A 24106-nucleotide genomic window follows, 5' to 3' on the forward strand; every position below is an offset into this window, starting at 1 on the left:
GCTGATGGTTCCCCAGATTCTATTTGGAATGCATATCTACGTGTTTTAAACATTTTTAGAAACTGCTTTTTCTTTAGCTTCCCAGCATGCTTGCCGTCATAACAAGATGGGTGGTGTTTGTAAATATCTGAGCCTCTGATGTGCCTAAAAAAAGCATTTTCCAGCTTCCCTTCTAAGTCTTCCTTTCATTCCTTCCTTCCTTCTGTAGCGTTTCCGCTTCCTTCCTTCCCTCCTTCCCTCCCTCCCACCCTCCTTTCCTGGGCTTTTGGCGTGGAGTCGCAGGCCGCTGTGGCTAGTTACACACCTCTCTCAGAAGTTGCTGCTGGACTGGAGGTGTCATTTTGAAATTGCCATCTGATGGTTTCTCTGGCTGCCTTCACCCCCAGCCTCTTGGGGGGTGTTCTTTGGGCTGTAGGGCAGTAAGTCACCAGTTCATTGAGGAAGTCGTTGCCAGTGAACCTTGAGGGCTTTCCTCCCATGTGCCAGGCTCTGTGGTAGACAGTAGGGGACAAAGAGGGACAATCCATGCTCTTTCCTTAAAGAATTTACAGCTTGGATTGGTGACCTTGGCACCTGAATTTCTTAGTTCGACCTTTCAGTAACCTGGGGCCCTTTTATCATTGCCAGCCCAGGAAAAGACTCCCTGGTGTGACTGACAGAAACTTTGATTGGGGAGTGCGGGGGTCCTAGGGCCTTGGAAAGCTGGGCCTTTGACTCCCAGGCTGCCTTGGGGACCTCTACATCATGTACATGGAAGCAGAGGAACCCAATGTACTCACAGGCATTTATATCTAGATTTGGGGACAGAGTGTCCTCTGGGACATGGGAAGCTGGTGTAAGGCTGATGGGACCGTGTAGAAAGTCAATATATGTATTTGCAAGGTTGTGTCCTTAATTTGAATCCGACTTCACCTGGTGCTACAACTAAGCCGATATGGGTTAAAGGTCATGAACTCCATTCCATTATTAGGTTTTTACGGGTGTTCTGCTAATTTATATTCTTTCTTTTCCGTTGTAAGCTCAGTCTTGATTTGACAAGATATATACGAAGGAGATGGAACTCTAACTAAGCCTTTTCATTTGACCACCAAAGTTTTGTTCTTTGCTCTGTTTTGGTCTCTTGGAGTAAGTTTCCCTTTCTCTTTGTTGATGAGGATTCACCCTTAGTTGCCAGATACGCCCTCCCTACAGCTGTAACTACTCCAGCTCAGAAGATTTGGTTGCATCCAATTCTGGGTGTTGGAGGGGGTATTCTCAAAGCTTCTCTGAATTCCAGAGGTCAGGCTTTCTGATGTTGGTGCTGATGAGCTGGGGATGACTGGAAGCAGCTTGGTGCCTTGCAAACAAGGAAGTGTTATGTTTATAGCGAATTCAGCCACCTAGCTGGTGTGAACTTTGCCAGTTGCTCTCAGGAGATTTCACATGTGCTGTACTAGTAAGACCTGGCAGGCCGCAGGCGCTGCTCTCAGAAGACTTGTGATGCCTGCTGAGTTCCTGAACAGCTTCTTCACTGTGAAACTCCAGCACCTGGGTCAGTGCAACTTCCAGCAAAGGCTACTACTGTTCTGAGGCCTCGTAGTACCTTCCTAATGGGTCTTGTTAACTTTGAACTCCCTTTCCATTCAGTCCATAGATGTTAAGAAAGGCAGAGCTGAAAAGGAACCTTAGAGTTCATTCAATCTAATCTACTACCTATGTTACAGATTGGGAAACAGATGCAGAGAAGAGAAGGTACTCCCCAAGGATACAAAGCTAATGGGAGGAAGAACTTAAGGCTAGCTTGCTTGATTCTTCTGTTAATTTTTAACACTCCATTCACCTCCCTGTAAACATTATTGGAAGCTCCCTGCTCAGAAACTACTGTTGTCCATGATACGGTGGAACTTGGCCTGGCTGGTGTGGCTTTCACGAGAAGCTCTGGTCTTTCTTCCTACCTTTCTTACTGCTCTCTAATGCAAACCTTACATTCCTGCCAGTCTGGATGCAAACGATGTTCTGTCCCTCCCAGCGCTTTTCCTGATCTCCCAGTTAGGAAAGATTCCTCTCCCTTGGAATTCGCTCCTAGAGCCCTCAGATTGGAGTGTGCAAATGGCACTTATCAAATAGGGGCTCATATAGTGGGTGTCTGTGTGGGTCTCATTTCCCAACACAACTGGACCTCCTTGCAAGCACAGTAATACTCTTTTGGAATGTTAGAGTTGGAGGGGAATCTTGGGATTCTTTGGGCCCAGTTGCTTGATGTTACATATGAGGAAGTTAAAGCCCACGTAGCTAATTGACAGTGGAACCATAATTTCAACTCACATGTGCAGGTTTCTGTGCAAAGGAGGCCTTAGTTGGTGATATGGTGAAGTCCAGAGAGGTCTTGAGACCCCACTGCCAAAGTGGGTACAGATCTGAACCCTGTGCCTTAGATTTCAGGAAGAGGGTAAGCGCTTACAGGGAAGAAAAATCTCCTGAGAATAGTGACTGTGGGTAGAAGATAGCATTGCAGAGCCTGTCCTGGCCATGGTAGACCATCCCTCGGGAGGACCCGTGGTTTTAATTCCCTTGTTTCCAAAGTTGCTTCCTAACAATCCCAGCATGATGTCATCAGTATGAGTTGGTTATTTACTGTTGCATAACGAACACCCCTAAACTAAGGGTGGCTTAAACACTAGTGCCTTAAAACATTGTGTTAGTGGCTTAAAACAGTCATTTATTTTGCTATAAATTGCAGTTTGGGTAGGGACATTAGGGAAGGCTCATCTCTGTTTCTCGCAGCATCGGGTGGTTTGAAGGTGGGGTGACCCGTGGCTAAGGGGCTGGAATATCTGAAGGCTTGTTCACTTACAGCTCTGACTGTGGATGCTGGCAGTCAGGTGGGACCTCAGCTGGGAGCACCTACGTGTGGCTCTGCATTTGGCTGCTGCTTTCACAGCATGACATCAGGTTTCTACAAATGAGCATCTCAAGACAACAAGTCAGAAATGTATGGCTTTTTAGTGACCTAGCCTCAGAGTTGCATAGTGTCTTTTCTACTTTACTCAGTTAATTAAGGCAATTACACAGGTCTCCCTAAGTTCAAGGTAAAGAGCCCCACCACATTACAATCTGTGTGTGTGCCCACACCACTAAGGAATTCTCCTACATTGGCTGGATGTCCTACAATTCAACTCAGTTCTGACACAATCTAGCATCAGCTTCCACAGGCTAAGGACTCAGTCCCATAAGACTGCCTTCCACTCCAGGTGCTTATCACAAACCCAAGTTGTCACTTGTGCTTCTGACCGACTGACTGTAAATGAGAGGTTCCCATAAGCCCCCCTCCCCCTTCTTGGACTTAATCTTCTAGAGCAGCTCACAGAACTCAGAAAACTGTTTGCTCACTAGATTACCAGTTTATTACAAAGGACATAGTAAAGGATAGGAACCAACAACCAGATGAAGAGGTACGTAGGGCCAAGTCCCAAAGAGGGAACGTCTGTCCCCCTGGAGCTTGGGCCGATATGGAAGCATTCTGATTCACCCACCTGAAGCTCTCTGCCTTATCCTTTGGGGTTGCTACAGAGGCTTGATTACCTAGGCATGATTGATGAAGTCACTGCCATTGGTGATTGCTTCAACCTCCAGCCCTTCTCTCCTCCCCAGAGATAAGGGTGTGTGACTGAAAGTTTCAACCCTCCCATCACAAGGTTGGTTCTCCTGAAAATCAGCTCCCTACCCGAGAGGGGGTTCTAAACGCCACCTCATTAAATAACAAAAGACACCTTTATCCCTGTCACCCCTTGGGAAATTACAAGGAGCTCTGTGCCAGAAATGGGGTATGTATTTATTGTAAATCACACGAGGAGACAGACAGTAGTTTCTACTTGATGAGAGGAGTACCAGCATCACTGAGAAGGGCATGTGAGATGGAATATGTTGTGGTTGCTGTCTGCCACAAGTCTGCTCTCTGGTCACCAAAATTCACATCCTTCTCAAATGCAGAATACATTCACTCTCTCCTTAAGATCCCAGTCTCACCCTGTTAGTGGCATCACCTTGCATCTAGGATCTTGTTCTCTAAATACAGTCCAGGCACCCAGGCGACTCTGGGTACAGTCTTTCCTAGTGTGTGCAGATCCTGAGGGCTGGTCTTGTTGTTGTGAGGACTTACACACTTATTCTAGCTGCCGGCAGTAAAAGAGAAAAGAGATGAGTTAAAAACAGGGAACTGTTCTGTTTTCAAACACAATTTAAAGGAAACATAAATGAGAAAGGGCTTTCTGGATTAGAAAATAAAACTTGTTTCATTCATGTTCTCTCTACACAGGAAAGAATTCTCAGATTAAGAAATGGCTTCCATGTAAAAAAAAACAAAACTTGCCATTTGCAACAAAGAAATGTTAGTCAGAGAAAGACAAATACCATATGATTTCACTTATATGTGGAATAGAAAGAACAAAATAAACGAACAGACAAAATTGAAACAGACTCATAGACACGGAGACCCGAGAGCGACAGGTGGTTGCCAGAAAGGAGGGAGTTTGGGGAATTGAGTGAAAGAGGTGAAGGGATTAAGAAGAACAAATTGGCAGTTACAAAATAGTCACAGGGATGTAAAGTACAGCATAGGGAATATAGTCAATAATATTGTAATAACTATATGTGGAGCCAGGTGGGTACCGGTAATATCAGGGGGAACACTGTAAAGTGTGTGATTATCTAACCACTATGCTGTACACCTGAAACTAGTACAAAATACTAATACTGAAAGCATTTTGTAATTACAAAAAGAAAAAGAAGTAGCTTCCAGATTATGGTGACAGTTTTATAGTGTGTGAGTGTGTTTGTGTGTGTGTGTGTGAACTCATCACACTGTACACTTTAAATTGCACAGTTTATTGTGCTTTAATTATCTCTCAATAAATCTTTAAAAATCTAGAGTGGGACTGAAAGATCCTTTGTCAAGACCTAAAAAAATACTTAAAGTGTTGCCTCATAGACTCTCACAGACAGACAAAGGCTTTCTAAGGGGTGTAAGGGCTTTGCAGATCTCTTGTAAAACAAGGCCTCTAAGACTCTTAAGAGCTGTTGTCAGAATACCTGCATGTGCCCTCCCCACATGGCCTGGGCTTCCTCACAGCAGGGGAGCTGCTGGATACTTGAGGTCTGGGCCTGAAAAGTGGCACAGATTCATTTCTGCTCTATTCTATTGGCCAGATCGTCACAGGGCCTGGATTCCAGAGACAGGAGACGTGTCAAGGAACTTGGGGACCATGTTTTAAAACCGTCACCAGTGTCTTTAGCATGCTTTCCTGGAACTCCCACTCTTGGCTTTGCCTAGTGCCTGGTTCTGCTTTATACAGTAGCCACATCTTTACTGGACTAGGGCATTGGGATGTTCCTTTAAGGCATCATGGTTGGCCTGCCTCCGAGACGGTAAATTCTTTATTTTGATTGTTGCTATTTCTTGGAGGACTTGGGGTTCTCACCCAGAGAAGAGCTCACCCACCCATCCTCTTTGCGCTTCCCTTGGGGGCAGGCAGGGAAGGCTTTGGTGGATTCTTAGATGAGCTTTCTGGAGGTGAAAAGGTGACTCAGTTTCTGCTCTGATCCTAGTTAGCTACCATTCTACTTACCCTAACAGCTGCGACTGACCTCAAGAGTCTGTATGTGGTGGCCTAGGTGTAGCCCCACTTGCAGGGTGACGCTGTCCTGGACCCTCATTTGAGATGAGGTTACTCTGGGAGCAGGAAGGCGAGGTTGTGTCACCCCGTCCTTTGGCTTTGTATTGGGACTGTCCCACAGTGGGATGTCAGGGGGAGTTACAGAGCTGAGCCTCTGCTCTGGCCTGGGGAACAAACTTCGGGCTTACTGGTGGGACTCAGGCAGCCTTCCTCCCTTTTCTCCTGTGGGAATGCCCTCTCCAAAGTTGGGGCAGCCAGTGAGTGGTGGGAGGATGCTGATGCCCATCGGGCCAATAGGACCCACCTTAGTTGAGCAGCCTAGGATAGTGAATGGCCAACTCCCAGGACTTTCATTTGGAAGCAAGCTAGACACCCGCTGAGTAGGGACTAAGCACATTGGAAGCTGGGCCTGTGTAACCTTAACCTGCAAACAGACTCACTTTATGGCACCCACGGCCCATCCTGATGCCCCCGGGCTTGTTCCTGGACTCCCCAGAACCTTCCCCAGCTGACCCCAACTTGGTCCTCTTCCTGATACTGACACTTTCAGAATCCCTGTGGCCAGAATATGCTGAGTTCGGAACTGTCTTGTCATCAAGGGCTAACGATAGCCTTTCCTCCAAAAAGCACTTGACAATAGATGGGGCATCCCTTGACATAAATGCTTCCTGCTATGTTACTTGACAATGGCCCAGGTAACTAACCCAAGGGTTGAATCATGTTCTTGTGAAACAGTCCTCTCACTTTCTGTTTATGCATGCACACACACGAAACAAATTTGTTTTTCTGACCTTAGTTCATACTCTTTCTATCTACCCACTTACCTTATGCATTTGTTTCTGTGTGTTCATGCTCCTCTGTTCCTTTTAAATTTCCTTTACATTCTCTCCCCCCCACCCCCACTTTCTTCTCTCTTCATTTCTTTAATCTGTTTGTCTTGCTCCCTCCTGCAATGTTGTTTTGGCCAGTCGTATATTGCAGTGTTGTCGTCCACACCTGCGCTGAGCAGCATGCCTGGCTGCCTGCTGGCAAGGCATGAGTGCCCAGTTCCACAATTTCTGCCTCCCTAGTGGCAAGTTCTGGGATTTCAAAATAAAGAAGGGGAGAAATGATAAGAGTGGAGTCTTAGGTGTCTTTTAGCCTCTTTGTACTTTTCTCTCATATTTCTTCTACTTTCCTGCAATTATTTATAGTGCCCAGACACTTTTAAAATTTATATACCCGGCTAATATATCAGGATACTCAGAGCAAGTGCTTTAAAAACAAAAAACAAAAACAAAAAGCCCAGCTGGCATGGCTCAATGGTTGAGCGTTGACCTATGAACCAGGAGGTGACAGTTCGATGCCCGGGTTGTGGGCTCGATGCCCAGTGTGGGATGTGCAGGAGGCAGCCGATCAATGATTCTCTCTCATCATTGATGTTTCTATCTCTCTCTCCCTCTCCCTTCCTCTCTGAAATCAATAAAAATATATTTTTTAAAAAGAGCAAGTGTTTTCCCCCTGATTTATAGATACAGTACCTGACTTGCCCATGAACACCCCCAGGAAATAATGGAACCAGGACCTGAGGAGAACCCAGGTCTCTAGACTCTTGGTCCAGTCTATGGTTTCTGCTTACGGAAGATGGCTTTGGGGACTGATGGCCACACTGGGCTGCTCTCAATGCTTTGTGTACTTTCCTGTGTTGTTCTTCAGGTCACATGGGATAAAGAAGGGGGCTAGGAAGCCTGGGAACAGTGCCTTAGGCAGGCAGGCTTTAACCATTTGTTTTTATTCATTCATTTAGTCATTCAACACAAATAATTAATTCCTACTGAGTCCTACCTGCAGTGCAAAAAACAGGGGATATCAAAATTAACAAGACACTGCCTAGTAAGGGAGGCAGGTGAGGAAACAATGAACTGTTACAAGTCCCATAATAGACATTTTTCCAGGCACAGTGGAGGCATCAACAATTGTCCATCTCCACCTGGGTGAGTGGGGGTAGGGTCAAGAGAGAGTCCATGGAGGAACTACAGAGATGTGCAGTGGACAGGCCATCATTCCAGGCAAAGGAAACAGAATGTGTGGAGGCCTGGAGTGTGAAAAGCAAGGAGTTTGATGTGGCTAAGGGTGGGACGCAGGTTTGTATTGAGGAAAAGACAGTAAGAGATGACAAAGGAAAAACAGGTGGTGACCAGATCAAGAGGGCCCTCGCCATCCATGCCAGTGAATTTGCATTTCATTCTATAGAGAATGGGGAGTTGCAAGCATGTTGAGCTTTGCATTTTGTAAAAATGTCAGAAGATGAGAGGATGGACTTGAACTGGGTTAAGATCGAAGGCAGAGAGGGAATTTAAGAGACTGTTTTAATAGTCTTGGTGAGAGATAAGATCTGAACCAAGGAAGTAGCAGGAGCGGGGGTGGGGGGTGGGGTGGGGGACAGATCTGAGAGGCGTGAGGATGTAGAATTGATATGGTTTAGTCATCAAGTAGGTCCGTGTTTTGGGGGAGGGAGCTGGATCCAGAAGCTTGAAAAAAGAACAAATGTGGACCTCTCCTTTCCTGTGTGGAATGAGTTGGAAATACAGGCAGCAGTAAGAATCAGGGGCGAAGGAAGCATAAAGAGCCTAGGGAGGAGACCATGTGAGAAGACACCCAGCCCAAGCGCGGATGGGACGTGGCCGAGGGAGGCCTGGGGGTGGGGCAGGCCAATTATACACAAGCCTGGCCTCTCCCACCTGCGTCATTTTACTATTGCATTGTAGCAAACCACCCTAAAACATCGTGGCTTAGAACAATTGATTTTTTTTTCTCACATTTCTGTGCATTCACTGGGCAGTTCCTCTCTAGGTTTCCCCTGGGCTCACTCATTAGCTGGGTTCATTTGGGTCCAAGATGACCTCACTCATGTGTCCGGCTCACATGGTGGCTGACTGTTGGCTGAGGTACCTTGATTATGCTCCACGTGGCCTCTCATCCTCTAAAAGGCTAGCCGGGCCTCCTTACGTGACAGTCTCCGGGCAGCATGCCAAGCGTGTGAAGGGGGAACCTGCAAGACCACTTGAGACCTCAGGTTTGGAACTCGGACAGCTTAATTTCCACCACATCCTATTGGTCAAAGCAAATCACAAGATCAGTCTAGATTCAAAGGGCAGGAAAACAGATTCCTCCTTTTGTTAGCATGAGCTGCAAAGAGTTTATGGCTATATTTAGTTCATTCCCTTCCCCTCCCACCCTGAATAGTTAGAATCTAAGGACAGAGAGGTACGCTGCTTGACAAAGTTTGCCAAGCGATTATTCTGAATAGTCAGCTCCTTGTTAATATTAGTAATTACCAAGCGAAGATTGCGTGCTGTGTGTTAGCCACTGATTCAACACTTGACGTGTGTTGTCTCTATTCCTTACAACAATCCTCTGAGATACGTTCTTTTAACCTCCATTTGATAGATAAAGAAACTGAGGTTTAGAGAGATTAGGTTGTTTGCTCAAAGTCAGTAACTTGTCAAAGGCCATGATGTACTTACCCTCTGCTGAGAACAATTGGCCTAGTGCCGTGGTCGGCAAACTGCGGCTCGCGAGCCACATGCGGCTCTTTGGCCCCTTGAGTGTGGCTCTTCCATAAAATACCATGGCCTGGGCGAGTCTATTTTGAAGAAATGGCGTTAGAAGAAATTTAAGTTTAAAAAATTTGGCTCTCAAAAGAAATTTCAATCGTTGTACTGTTGATATTTGGCTCTGTTGACTAATGAGTTTGCCGACCACTGACCTAGTGTAACCTGCTGAAAAACTCAATATGCCCAAGTGAGTTACAGTGTACGACAGCGTTTCACATCCAAAGCCTCATTTGCCCATTATGACAACCCAGGGATGTAGTTAGCCCGATTTTGAGAAATTGAAACGGGAGGCTCAGAGAGAGGGAGTGGCTTTGCCCATGCTCACATTCCTGATAAGGGGTAGAATCAGAAACATGGAGGGAAGGGCAGGGCCTTATCTGCATTGCTGACAAATTCATCCCTAGGACCGTGGAGTGAGTGAATGCTGCCTTCTGTGTGGTGAGTGCCTGTGTGGGGAGGCTGGGCAAGGAGCGCGTGCAGCCCTGGGCCCCAGATCAGCAGGGACCAGGACCTTTAAAGGAAAAGGCCAGTCTCTTCCCTGTTTTAACCTTCATGACAGGAGAGAAACGAAACCTCAGTTAAAGCAGGCTAAGCACTGAGAGAATTTCTTAACTTAGGATTTCTCCATGCTGAAACTACCAGGGGAAGTTAAGAATGATTCTTTCTGAGAGCATGCTGGAATTAGACAGACCGGAGGTCATCACCATTTTTTCTGCCACCTCACCTTCCCATAAATAACAGTAGCTTTATGGACTGGCGAATTCTTATCTTGGGGTTTGAACAGACATACCCCTAAGGGAGCCTATGTCAACATGTCTGGAGAGATGACCATACCTAATCTGAAAAGGCTTCCTAAGAGATTCTGAGTCTCATTAGGTGCCTGTCATCTCCCACTAGACTTGAAGCTTCACTCGGACATGAATTTTTGTCTCTTATTTATTCTTGGATCTAGCTCCAAGAGTAGGGCCTGGCACATAGTATGTGATCACTGAATATTTGTTGGATGAAAAACAAAGGATAAAGTTATCTTTTATTAAAGGCATCTTCTCGAATGAGGTTAACTGGATCATAGAGTCCTTTGTGTCACCCAGACACTCATTGGCTCATAGGGCTGGACTGATGACCTTTGCATCCATGGTTCTGTAGAATAAGTGAGGCACCTAAGGCCTCTCTCATTGTGAGGAGGTTGGGATCTCCCCAGGCCCAAGCCTGGCACATTGTCCAGCAGCTCCCTACTCTAGGGAGCACTGAGGCTTATTCTGTTCATATCTCCTTGCTGAGCGGAGTCTCTTTGGTCATCAGCTTGGCGAGGCACCGAATTTCTCTCAGCTGTGCCCATGTACACGTGGGATGGCTCTTGTTTGACTTGCCCTTTTAAAAACAACTTGAGCATGTTGAGGTTTCCTGTTGATCGGGGGCAGCCAGAGGCTATGACCCAACAGGGAATTGTTGGCCAATCCCTGACTCACTCAAGCTCCAGTTTTCTGTGTATGAGCAAGCAGTGACAGCAGCCTGGCTCAGGGGCAGCTGGCTGCTGTCCTGTGGCTGGCATGGCACTCGAGACTGGGAGACTGGACCGCCCAGCTTCCAGGGTCATGGCATTAGGGTCAGGTGGGCCTTTGGAGCTTGCAATATTAGCAAAACCCCGCTGGCTTTGAACGAAGACTGTTTGGGAAGAATTCCGAAAGTTGACAATGATTACCCAAGTAGACACTTAGAAAAGTATACCGAAAAGGAAGTATGCTCATGGTTCTCTTCGATAAGCTTACCTTTACCTTTTTTGAAAAAAGTTTTTTTTATTGATTTTTAGAGAGAGAGGAAGAGAGAGGGAGAGAGAGGGAGAGAGAGAAACATCGATGTGAGAGCAGAACATCAATTGGCTGCCTTGGACAAGGAACGGCTGCCTCCCACATGTCCCCTGCCGGGGTATGAGTCTACCACCCGGGCATGTGCTCTGACTGAGAATCAAACCAGCAACCTTTTGGTGTATGGAACGACGCCCAACCAACTGAGCCACACCGACCAGAGCCACCTTTACCTTTTTCTTTATTTATCATTCACTGAGCACCTTCCAGATACTGAGTATGGGCTCCTCCACCTGGAAGAAATCATGGTCTATTAGGGAAGACCAAGAGGTCCTTCGATACTTACAAATGCTGCATTCAGGACAGGGTTGTCCCCACTGCTGTGGGAGTGTCTGCTGAGCTCCCTGGGGGCCTGGATGGTTCATGAAGGTGGCAGGGGCCATTGCTTCCTCTTTAGAGAGGCAGCTTAGTGTAGTGTGAGTTCGTGTCGTGGCTTCATCACTTACCAGCTGAGTGATCTTGAATGAGATAGTCTTTCTATGCCTTAGTGTTTTTCATTTGTAACATGAGGATAATAACACTAGAGAATTTTCATGAAGATTAAATGAGTTAATCTATGCAAAAGCATTTATTTAGAACGATTCCTGATATTCCCTGAGATCTGTATGTGGATTGGGACCTGGGAAATGGACGATGCTTGTTTGATGGGCTGCCACTGCTGGAGAGAGGAGCTGGGGGTGTCCTCCTCTCCTCATTAGCCTCCTCATTGAGAGCGGAAAGGACTCTTTCTCCAGGGGCCCTTCTGATTCTGTTGAGACTTTCAGGGATCCGAATTCTGATCGAGACTCAAGCTGAGGAGCAGTATCTGTGTCCAGTAGCAGAAGTCTCAGGGGAGATGGGGGCTTGTTAAGGAGACACATCCAAGGAGTGTATATTTGGGGGCGACTTCAGGAACTGTTGGCTGGAGCTGCTTTGTGCCAGCTCATGAGGACCGATCATTAGCATCACTTCCCAACTCCTCACTCAGTGACATCACCCTGATAGCCTGGAATCAGCCTTAGTAGGAATATTTATACTGTGGAACCTGGCAAATGCTACAGATCTGTGCTTTCTCCCCAGAGAGCAGTTGTTAATTTAGCAGCACACCACTGGTCTTTCTGAATCTAGTTGGCAGATGTGAACTCCCGGGATGCTCTTGCTGTCACAGAACTGGATTCTGCTGCAGGCAGTCCCGGGGTCTCGGGGGTTGACTTGGGCAGAGGGGCCTGCTGTTGGCCAGGAGCCGCTCTTTCCCTGAAGACAGCTGTGAAGGTGCATTATGTGAATCGAATGCTTTTGAGAGTCTCACAGGAAGGAGCCACTGAGCTCTCCGGGATTAAAACACGATGCCTCTGGAGGTCAGGCCTCTCACTGCCGTTTTCTCTTCTTTCTCTTTCTTTTTTTTGCCCTAGGTCTCAGTCAGTCTCTCCACCTCCAGTTCTCTCTCCACCAAGGAGTCCCATCTACCCTCTCAGTGATAGTGAAACGGCAGCCTGCAGGTACCCCAGCCGCTCCAGCTCCCGGCTGCTCCTCAAGGACTGGCACCCCCGTGAGCCTTCACCTCCAAATCCTCAGGCTTCCTCCCCAGACACTTCTTCACCACCCATTTGTCCCCTCAAGGCCACCAGCTTCAGTTATTTGGACGGAAGCCCTTCAGTGTGCAAGAGAGAGGACCAGAAGGAGATTGTCCCGGGGGCAGGCCAGGATGTAGAGGGAGTAGCTGCTTGCCTCCCCCTTGCCCACAGCACTCCGTCCCTGGGGTCGGCATCCAACCCACGGAGCATCTTTCAGAACCGCACTGGCACCCGTGCCCACAGCCTGGGCATCCGGGAGAAGATTTCAGCATGGGAGGGTCGCCGAGAGACTTTGCCCAGGATGAGCACGTGTGGAGAGAAGCGGGAGGGCTCTGGGGGCGAGTGGGCGGTCAGTGAGGGCTGCCCCAGTGTGGGCTGTCCCAGCGTCGTGCCGTCCCCCTGCAGCTCAGAAAAGACCTTTGATTTCAAGGGCCTCCGGAGGATGAGCAGGACCTTCTCCGAGTGTTCCTACCCTGAGACCGAGGAGGAAGGAGAGGCACTCTCTGTCCGGGACTCCTTCTACCGGCTGGAGAAATGGCCAGGCCGGGGTGAGCCCAGTGCCTTCCTCAGGGGGCACGGCAGCAGGAAGGAGAGCTCAGCAGTGCTGAGTCGCATCCAGAAAATTGAACAGGCCCTGAAGGAGCAGCCGGGCCGGGGGCTCCCCCAGCTCCCCAGCAGCTGCTACAGTGTAGACCGAGGAAGAAGGAAGACTGGCACCTTGGGCACCTTGGAGGAACTGACGGGGAGCGCGAGTGTGAGCGCTGGCAGCCGGGCAAGAGGAGTGGCTGGAGTTGTGGGGGAGGCGGGCCCACCCCTAGAGAGGGAAGGCAGTGGCTCCGCGAAGCCAGGGAGCCCTGGAAATAGCCCACGTTCCCAGCTGCTGCCATCGAAGAGTTCCCCTGACTCCGCTGTGAATCCTGTCCCCAAACCCAAGCGCACCTTTGAATATGAGGCTGACAAGAACCCTAAGAGTAAGCCAAGCAATGGTCTACCTCCTTCGCCCACACCTGCTGCTCCACCTCCCCTGCCCTCCACCCCAGCCCCACCAGTCACCCGGAGACCCAAGAAGGACATGCGTGGTCACCGCAAGTCCCAGAGCAGGTAACGCATGGTCCTGGCACGGTGGCTTTCTTTCTAATGGAGGGTGCAAAAGCAGATTGTAGTCAGGGTCAAAGTCAGTCATGCTTTTTTGTAAGTTCTGAAGCACCAGATGATTGTTAGGTGGTAACCTGAGCCAGCAGAAAAAGAGATTGTTCTTCTACTCTTGCTGGAGGAGGGGGGTGGGGGGGTGTGCTTCTTCCAAATGCCCGGTATTGAACACGCTGGCTGGGTTTGGCCTTTGGAGTAGAGTTGGGCTGTGTCCGAGCTCCACTGGAACTTCCTCCGTGTTCTTCGGGAAGGTAGGGCCACATTACTTTGAGATCGAATAGACAGGCCCTAGAAGACCTGTAGGACTTTAGCCTCATGACTACCTAAAGTGCCAGCACTCAAAAGTTAGTTCTTTGAGTGCAGCATTATCTGAATACTGCGTGTTATCATGAACACAATAGTATTGACACCTTTAACATGATTTCCTCTTCCCTGAGGGCTACCTGGCCATATGAAAACCTGGGCCTGTATGAAAAGGGGATCCTCGGATCCTGAAGGGAAAAGGAGTGAAAGAACATTTCATCTACTTCTTGGCCGTGTTTAAGAATGAGCTGTCCTGAGACTCACATTGTTTTTCTGGTCAGTCTCAGCATTCCTGACCCTGACTACCCAGACCATCATCACCATTATGGTGCCTTGGGCATTGGAGCCATTGGAGATGGTGAAAGCTGGCAGGCATCTTAGTCTCTGAATTGGAGTAGATTGTGAGCCAGCTTCCTTTGGAAGGCCTGTGTTCCTACCCCTCAGCCTTTCTCCTCTAACCCAACGTCAGATGGGCACCCAGGTTTGCTTCACTTGTAGGAAGTCTTCAATCTGACCCCATACTTCAGGCTTCATCCAGCACGTCCTATCTCATAGAGGACCTTTCCCGCCATGTGCAAGGAGGAAGATATCACAGAGGTTCAGAGCCAGGAGCCACAGAGCCAAGGATAATCCTATGTTTTGGCCCACCCACATGCTTACTGGCTCTTTAACTCTTGAACAGCCCACCAAGAGTGCTTGCTTGGTCTATTCACCCACCTCCATAAACACTACCTAGTTAGAGCCTGCTTGTGCTGGTCAAGAGGATACCAGGCAAATAAGACAAGGTTCTTCTATTCAAGGAGCTCATGGTCTGGTGCAGGAGACAGATGCACGAATAAATCATAGATGCTGTGCTACACGCCATGGCCCATGTCAGTGTGGGACCTGCAGAGACCTAGAGGGAGAAGCATCTATATTAGCCTGGGGGGAGAGGGAAGCCCCCTCATGGGGTTGCTGAGCAAAATTGAGAGCAGCAGAAAGCAGTGAGCTAGGTGAAATAAGGCGGTGGGGAGACGGTAGATCAGCCTGGAGGTTTTACACCTACTCCCATGCATGTTACATTTATACACACACATACACCATATATGGTGGACTCACTTCATATAAGAATTAACTTGGGAAATTTAAATCTGTGCTCTTGGGAAAAAATGGTCCATAAAGTACAGGCTGTTTCATTTGCCTTTCCACACAGTGGGCATATTCCCCTGAGGAGCATGAAATGGTAAGTTTGTATCTGTTGTGCAGGTATGATTCTTATGTTTAACGTATTTTTAAAAAATATATTTCTTCTGGTATTCACACAAAGAAAAATAAATCTGGTGGAGAAACTAACTATATTAGTCTTAATGAAAGACACTGTGTTGGCCTTTGACATGGTACCTTCCTGAGGGATTTTCATGATTTATGTCTTATTTGCTGACTTGAGAACTACCTGCCCAAGATGTTGACACCACTATATATATATATATAGAGTGTCCCCCCAAAATGTATATACATACTTTGAATAATTATAAAGGCCGTGTTTACTAAAAATACATTTAATTTTCAAAATTGAGCTTCTGCTGTTAAAGTGTGTATACATTTTGGGGGGATACCCTGTATTAATGAAAGCTTGGTCTCAGACCAGTCGTGGTCTGAGGGGCAAAATCCAGGAACCACTGCCCTCAGCCATTGGATATTAACTGGTTGAGAAGTCTAGGCCAGAGACAGAGATTTGGGAGTCATCATGGTAGAAATGGCAATTCGGGGGATGGCCATCAGTATCTGGTCCCCAAGAGTGCTGAGTTAGCAAGGGTCCTGAAAACAGAACCCTCAGAGACCCTGGCATTTGAAAGGCGAGTGGAAGAGGGGATCCTTCACAAGAGCCTGAAAAGTAATTGCCACAGAGGCCCTTGAAAACTAGGAGGGACAATGTCTTAGAGGCGAGGGGAGGCGGTGGCAGCGTCGAGTGTTTAGTTGTGTCCGGTGCTGCAGAGCAGCCAGGCAAACTGAACATGAGATGTAGCCTGTGGGACATCTTTAGTCCTTGACTTGCACCTCAGGATTCTTAGCAGGAGTTGTTCATTAAACAAGAGAGAAAGGACTTCATTGGCTAAAAGGTCTAACGGTACCTAAAAAAAGAGGGAGGTGTCGTGGGTAAAAGGAGAGATTCAATGAGTACCTTGCCTTCTCTCCCTCCCAGGAGCCTGCTGGGGACCTGCCTTGGAGAGGGAGAGGATGCACCTGGAGTCAAGTCTTAGATGGGGGAAGTGCCTCCCCAGTGAAGGAGAAGAGTAGAGAGTACTGTGGCTCAGGGTGTCTGGGGCGCAAACCAGCTGTGGTTTTGAAATTCTACAGTAGAGGAGGTGATTTGGAGGTTGGAACTGAGCTAGTGAGTAACTGCAGGGAAGCTGGGTCTTGGAAGTAGCTTCTGGCTGCAGATTGCCCTCCTACTTCCACCTCAGAAGTGGTGTGGTTGGTTTTGAGGGCTCAGCACTTCCTGTTCCAACAAACCACCTACCACCAACTATTTCCCCAACCCCCAAACAACCCTGGGGCTCACCCGTCCAGTGTTGAGCCCTTACAGGCTGCTCAGTGCCGGAGCACTCGCAAGGATGCTTATATGACGTGAGACTCTGAAGGCAGGTGCTTCTCAAGGAGGCTGTTCTGAAGGCCTGGAGGCCCAAGTCAAAAGCTCAGAGCCTGGAGTCAGACGTCCTGGGCGAGTCCTGCCTCTGCCACTTCATCTCTCTGAGCCTCCATCTCCTCATGGCACAATACCTAGTAGCGGCACTGTGAGATAGCTGAGGCAGCCTTTTACCTGCGTTGTCATCACTGGTGTTATTTGCAGTCCCCCAGGCTGGGGCCTCTCAGACCATCTAGTCCTTCACTTGGGTGGAAAGTTTGGACCCATCTTTGGTGCTTTGCTCAGTAGCTGGTCTTGGGAGGAGGACATCTGGTCTTTGCTGTTGCCCATGGCCGTTCCCCAACAAGGCAGTAGGCATCTAGCTCAGCTGGAATGACTCTTGTTCTTGTTATCCACAGAAAATCCTTTGAGTTTGAGGATGCATCCAGTCTCCAGTCCCTGTACCCCTCTTCTCCCACTGAGAATGGTACTGAGAGCCAACCCAAGTTTGGATCCAAAAGCACTTTAGAAGAGAATGCCTATGAAGACATTGTGGGTAAGCAGTGGCCCGGGTGGCAGCAGAACAGGAACAAGAGGGGGACACTCCAGGTTCTGCTTCGTCAGTCGTGGGCAGCCAGGGTCCAGCTTCTGGGACCTCTCAAGGAAATGGTCATCAGAGGAAGTAGTTTAGCAAGGGCTGGCAGCTGAGAGATGAAAACCTGAAATGAACGTGTAATGAACTGAAACCCAAGAGGTTTCTGGGACCATAAAAAGGGGAAAACCACATTATCCCTTTCTTTTATTTTTGCAAGGCCTGAGAGTCCAACAGGTGCCCTCCTTAGCTTTGTGTTCTTAGGCAAATCACTTAACTTTTCTGAGGCCTTTGTTTTCTCAAATGATGATGTTATGGCAACCACAAAAATAATAGTAATCATACTTCATAGGATTACTGTTGGGATTAAATGAGGTTAAATATGTACCAAAGCACCTCCTAAAGTGAAAACCCCTAAGATTTTCCTCTGCTTACGGGCTAACCAGTTCAGCCGGCCCCAGTTTCTTAGATGCTGGCAGACTCCCGGATCACAGGCAAAGCACTTGATTACTCAGAGCACAGCAGCAGCAGGAGCTGTATGTTCGCATGGTTGCCCTGCTCCCACGTCCCACGGGGCAGTGGAGAGGAGGTCCAGGTAGAGGCGGCACCCCAGGATTAGGAAACCCCAATCTTTTCAAGGGGCTGCTTGCAAACCTGCCCATCAGGAGACATTATCCTTATTGCTCTGGTCAGGAATCCATTCTGCCTCTGCCCTGGAGGGAGACTGTTCCTGTCTTCCAAGGCTGTTTGCTGTACAAACATCTTTGAGAAGATAGTCTGGAACCATTCATTCCTCTTCCTCAGAGGTCAGGAATGTAAGACAACTCGGCAAATTGTCCGCCGACAGCTGGGAGGACTTGGTGTTGGCGAACTTGTGTTTGAGGGTCAATAAAAACCCAATAATCTAGGCTGGGTTGGGTTTATTTTGGGCGTTCACTTTAATTCTGGCCTCATTCTCTTTGGGGGAGGCAGGCTTTAATTCAGCTCAAGTAAAGTGTGTGTCCCAGGGAAGTGGCCTACTCTCTCATCTCTCTCTCCTCTCTCTCCTCTCTCTCTCTGTCGCTCATCCCTCTCTCCTCTCCCTGTCTCTGATCTCTCTCATCCTCTCTCCTCTTTCTGTCTCTGTCTCTGATCTCTCTCATCTTTCTCATCCTCTCTCCTATCCCTGTCTCTGTGCCTTTCGTAGGCCTTGAGGCTGGAGGGGACATAGTCTTAGTTAACACATCAGAGAGAAGTGGCCCCAGTGGAGAACCCTGTAGACTTTCATAAGACTGTGGGATCTTAGGAAAAGAGAACCACCCATTCCCTCTTTGCTCTGAGCCGTCAGGCTTATCCTTTTCTCCTTAGAACTTGCTAGGCCAGCATTTCTGGGGCGATGGCTACAATGATCCGATCCACATAGGCACTGCTTTCCCAGGAACGGAAGTGATTAGTATGTAGCCATCTAAAATTAGGTCATAACTGGAAGGCTGTGGGAGTGAAATCCCTCCAACAGCAAAAGGGCTTGAGGAGGGAGACCTCGTCCCTCACAACTGGGACAAAGCTCTGTATGCACGGGTCACCCAGCCTTGGGGTCAAGAGCTGTGGGGATCAGAGGCACAACCCCACCTCCCTCCCTACCTCAGCTGCAGGATGATTCCTATTTCCTCTTGTTTGGAGTAAATTGTAATGTGTCATTGCTGCCCACGGCCCTTGTGGCTGCTGCCCTGGGCAGAGGAGGCACTACCCACACTGGTCCTCACTGTTCTCTCTTTGAGAAGCTTCACAGCCCTTCTGCGCCGCCCAGGGATTTCAGGTGGGGGATGTTCAGTAGAACAGAACTGAAGTGAGAGAAAGGGACGCTTTAACCATTTGAACTGTCCGGAGATCCATGATTCTAGGACTCTGGTTGGGGTTGTTTGGGAGCGGTGTCTGGTGGTGTGTGTGTGTGTGTGTGTGTGTGAGAGAGAGAGAGAGAGAGAGAGAGAGAGAGAGAGAGAGAGAGAGAGAGAGAGAGAGAGGGAGAGAGAGAGAATTTTTCAGCCACTTTCCTGAGCAGCAGAACTGTTCTCGGGCCTTCTTAGGTCAGGTTAGAGAGAAGAGGAAGAAGGAGGCAAGTGTGTCTGGGATTGGGCCTCCTCGCTCAGTAAAGGGGACTTTTTGCCGCTTTGAGAGGTGGCATGAGGAAGCAAGACAACATAGGAGCAGCCTGGATACTCCTTGGACGGATGATTTAGAACCAGGGTAAGGCATTGGAGCTGGGGCATGCTCCTTAGCTGCTCACCAGCTTCTGGATCTTCGGCGTAGAGAGTTGGGGGAAGTAGTGTGGGAGGGAGGGCAGGGCATGGCCCGGGCACCTGGGTTTTGCTTCTGCCTTGTGGGGTGGGTGGGTTCCAGGTCTGTAGTTACTTCAGTGCCCATTTTCCTTCTTTGTAGCTCCCACGGCAGCCAGGTCTGAATTTGTGGACCTGACCAGGGAAGCTAGAGGGAGCTTTCTCTCTCTTAGACTCTGGTTGATTTATTCCTTTCTCCATCCTGGAGACAGGATCAGAGATTTGGAGCCTCCTCCAGAGGTTCTAGGGGGCCCTTGTTTCTGAACTCTGAATGTCAGTTTCACTTTTTGCCTCAGATTGACCAGTGCCCTGCCCCTGCCCCCGCCCCCGCCTTGGCATGATTTCCCAGAAAGCCTCTCTGTTCTGTGCCCAGCCTGTGCTATGTGAGGGTCCGGTTCTGATTCTGTTTGGATCACCCATCTCTTGTGCTGCCTGGCCTGCAGAGGGACAGACGGAGCTCTGGGAGGGGTGTATGGCATGGGGCTGTGAGGGAAGAGCACCCAGGCTAAACGTCCACCTTGGGGAGCAGCCCATTGGACTGGGTTCCTGGTCTGTGAGAGACTAAGGGCCATTTGGCCCAGAGACTGGCCTGTCTTCTCTGTGAGCAGTGGGCTTGAACCAGGGCCTTGGGAGTTTGCCAGCCTCCCTCCCACACCAGACAGGACGCCTGGGGAACTGGGGTGGGGTTCTCCAAAGCAAGCTGAGGTTCATCCTGCTGACTTTCAATAGAGGGGTTCAAAAGCAGAGTGACTGCCTCCCTGCTTTCCTGGGGCTGTTAATTCTCACCTGTCCAACTTGACCTCTGCCCCGGAAGATGCTGCTTTTCTCCAAAGCCTTATCATCATTTGCATTCTGAGCCTGACACTTAAAAATGCACCCAAGGAAGCAGCTTGTTAGGGAGTTATGTGGAGTGGCCTGGGCGCCTGACCAGGGAGCCCGGGCTGCATTCCTGCAGAGATTCCCACTCCTGTCAGCTCGCTGGGGCTGAGGGAGCGTTTCCAGGAACTTGAGTGGGTGGGAGCTAGGGACAGGCTGGCCAGCCTGCCTGCAAAGCCCTCTAAGCCTCCGCTCTCCCTCTGCCCTCTTCTCTCCTTTGTCCCCAGACTGGGAAGCAGTAAGGATCAGAGGGCCCCTGACAGTATAGAGGCTGCAGCCCAGGGAACAGTATGCCAGGCAGGTGGGAAATGGTGCCCAGGCTTGGTGGGTGGGTAACGCTGGCCCCATAGAGCTCCCATCCGATGTGCTGTGCATTGTGGAGGGAGTTGGGCCCTGATCCTGGCCCTCTCTTCACTGTGTGTGTGCAAGAGGGGGTGGGGACGGAGAAGCGGAAAACCGGAAGAAACAGCTGGTTGGAACCCAGAGAGTAGATGCTGAGGGAAGCAGCAGACCCAGGGTGTGGTCCAGGAAGCTTAGGATTCTCTTTGGAGAAATTCTCAGTGCCTGTCCATATACTGCACGCACACACACACACACACACACACACACACACACACACACACACTCACACTCCTTCCCTAACTGGTTCTTCCAGTTGGGTGTGTGCAGGGAGGGGGGTGCTGGCACATTCGGTTAATAACAAGAGGAGCTATGGGGAGGAGTGGGGGCCAGGCCGGGTGGGGCTGGGTTCTTCCTTCCAGAGGATCTCTGTGATACGTTTGGGCTCTGACAGTCCCTTTAAAAGAGTTCGAAGCAGAAATTCTTGGCCATGCCCTTGTCCCTTATCTCATCAGCAAAGCTGGGAAGGGTTGAGACCTCTGGCTTCCCCAGCTGGGCTTGATGAGATGAGATGGGGTTGCTCAGGGCCAGGCCTCCAGGGAAGGAGGCCACCTCTTCTACCTCCCCCAGGGCAGTGTAGGGCCGCCTCAGGGAAGTCAGGGCAGGAATGCAGGTGAAAGCCTTGCAGTCTGCCCCGCTGTCTGTCTCCTAAATCTTCACCACGTTTCTCCACTCAGGCCTAGCTTGCCTGGCCTTGCTGTGGCTCTGCTCCCCGGAGGAAGTTCTGAGCCTTATCCTCCAACCTCCTCCTCCCCCAGCCTCGGAGCTATTGCTTTGACGTTAACTTGCTCCCAGCAGGTTCACGTTAGGGGCTCTGGGATTCAGGGCCTGCTTGGTCTCTGCACACCCCCACCCCTGGCACCCTTACTACTGAAGAGACGACTGGGAGTATTTCAGTGAGACAGCTCCAGAGGGCAACCAGGGACAGTCTAGGCAGCCGAGAGGAGCAGGTGAACTAGGGCTGTGAGGGGCCCATGCCAAGGCGGGGGCGGGGGCAGGGCTTGGGCTGGGGCCAGCGGTCGCTTCCTGGAGAAATGATTAGCGGCCTGGTGATATCAGACAGGAAGTTAAGCATTGCTGGAGACGAAAGTGGCTGATATGAGGACTAGGCAGGTAGGAGGAGCAGGCATGTGAGGCTTTCCTGAAATTTTGTTTCCAGAGGCAAGACTCGTGTTAAGAACCTGGCGTTCCCACCTGTTTCCTCCCAGGTTGTCACTAATGTGCACCAATGTCATACATCTATTCCTTCCTTGGGCCTCAGTCTCCTACATCTGTGTTTGTTTGTTTGTTTGTTTGTTTGTTTGTTTGTTTTTCAGGTTTGGATTTTGTATCAATGTTCAAAGCTCTGATTCCGGGGAAAGAAAGAAGGGAGATGAGGAGGGAGGGAGGGAGGAGAAGAGAAGGATGGAGGAAAAGAGGGATACCTGTCATGGCACTCAGAAACTATTAGGAAATCCAGAAACATCTATAGAAAGCAGGTTTTTTTTTAAAAAAAAATTATTCTTAATTACAGTTGACATAGAATATTATATTAGTCTCAGATGTACAATATAGTGATTAGACATTTATATACCTTATGAAGTGATCACCCCGATAAGTCTGGTGCTCATCTGACACTGCATAGTTACTACAATATTATTGATTATATTTCCTATGAAAGCAGTGGTCCTTAATTGGGGGGGGGGGGACAATTTCCCCTCCCTCCATCCCTTCCTCCCTCCCTCCCTTCCTGTCTTTTCTTCCATTATCCATTCACCCACCCACCCATCCATTTGCTCAGGAGACATTTTTGCTTATTACAGCTGAGGGGATGCTGCTGTCCTCTAGTGGATTGAGGTCAGGGTTGCTGCTAAACATCCTGCAGACGTGCACGTCCAGGACAGTCCACCACGACAAGGATTATCCAGCCCAAATGTCAGTAGTTTGGGGAAGCTCTGATCTAAAGGAGTTGGATTGGGGGTGGGGATGACGATAGGGCTCTGGCTGCCCCTCTGGCCCAGGGCAGTGTGGATCTGATGAGCTTGTAGGAAGTGCTCTTCCTGTCCCCCTCTCAACAGTGGTGCTCTGGTCTCATTTCACCAGATCACATGACTGCCCTGGCGTTTGCTGACCCTTGATCCCCCCACCTCACTGCTCCAGGAAGTGTGCTGGAGAGGGGCCAAGAAGTAGAGTCTACCCTGACTCCTCCTGAGTGTCCACAGTGGGGTGGCAGGAGCCAGCTTGCAGGGGGTGCCAGGTTTAATATTTGGCTCCCTGAGGCAGGGTTGCTGGGCCAGCTCTGCTTAGTCAGGGCTCTGGAATGGAGACAAGTCATTTTCATACCATGACTGTGTTACAGGAAAACGGCTGCTCAATTGCTGGGTGTTGGGAATCACTTAATCTGGTCCCCAACCCTTTCTTGACCCATCTAAGACTCCCAGGGCAGTCTTATTAACTCTGACTGAAGTCTTCCATTCACTCGTCCCCTCCTCCCTATCCTCTCACATCTCTCTAAAGGCATTTCCTAAATTCATTGTGGTTTTTCTTGCTAGTAGTAAGTAGCTACCACAATAGGGGGGATCTTGGCTTTGGAAACTAAGAAATTGGTAAGCATATGGGGATTGTTTTTTCTGCTGCATCCTAGCCTCAGAAAGCTTGTGTTCCAGGGGCCCTTATTTCTAGCCCTTCTGCTCCCCCAGAAGGGGTCCTGAACTCCGTTGGGCATGAGGTGAGCCCAGCCATCCCTGGGGCTGGTTGGTCGCCCAGGCTCAGTCTTGCTATTGAATAGAGGAGCTGGAGTGAGCCCCACTCTCACCACGTGTGCTGCCTCCAATGCCTCATTCCAGCCACTGGTGCCTAGGACCCTGGTCCCACATGTTGGTGTTGATATGGAGGGGAGCAGAGGGCTGTGGTCACTCACAGTCCCCATGGACCGTGATTCTGGCAGGACTGGCCTGGGTTATAATATTGCATTTTAGAAAAGCCCAGGCATGTGTCGGAGGAAAAGGGGCAGGAGGGTATTGCTTCTGGGAGGGGGTTGCTCTTCAAGGCAGAGGCTGTGCTTTGGTCTCTGAGATTCCCTGGTCCTGCCCCTACAGTGCCTGCTGCCAGCTATTGGAGAACCCCCAACCCCACCCCTTCGGCCCAGGCTCCTTTCAAGCCTTTCCCGCCTCTCCTGTCATGCAGGAGACTTTATTCCCATAGGGGAGCGAGGGCCTTCTCTTTT

At 49.4% G+C, this 24106-nt stretch overlaps 1 protein-coding gene across 5 annotated transcripts in view; it reads left to right on the forward strand.

The window, feature by feature from the left end:
- The window catches only part of DENND2B (DENN domain containing 2B), a 148727-nt gene that overhangs the window by 100929 nt on the left and 23692 nt on the right, over nt 1–24106 (forward strand). For all 5 annotated transcript variants that reach the window (XM_079788616.1, XM_079788614.1, XM_079788617.1 and 2 more), the window contains 2 exons: nt 12504–13766; nt 17142–17278. In XM_079788616.1, the coding sequence (XP_079644742.1) occupies nt 12504–13766; nt 17142–17278 (1400 nt within the window). The remainder of the gene's footprint in view (nt 1–12503; nt 13767–17141; nt 17279–24106) is intronic.

This window comes from Cnephaeus nilssonii, assembly GCF_951640355.1.
Source record: "Cnephaeus nilssonii genome assembly, chromosome: 13".
Classification (NCBI taxonomy): domain Eukaryota; kingdom Metazoa; phylum Chordata; class Mammalia; order Chiroptera; family Vespertilionidae; genus Cnephaeus; species Cnephaeus nilssonii.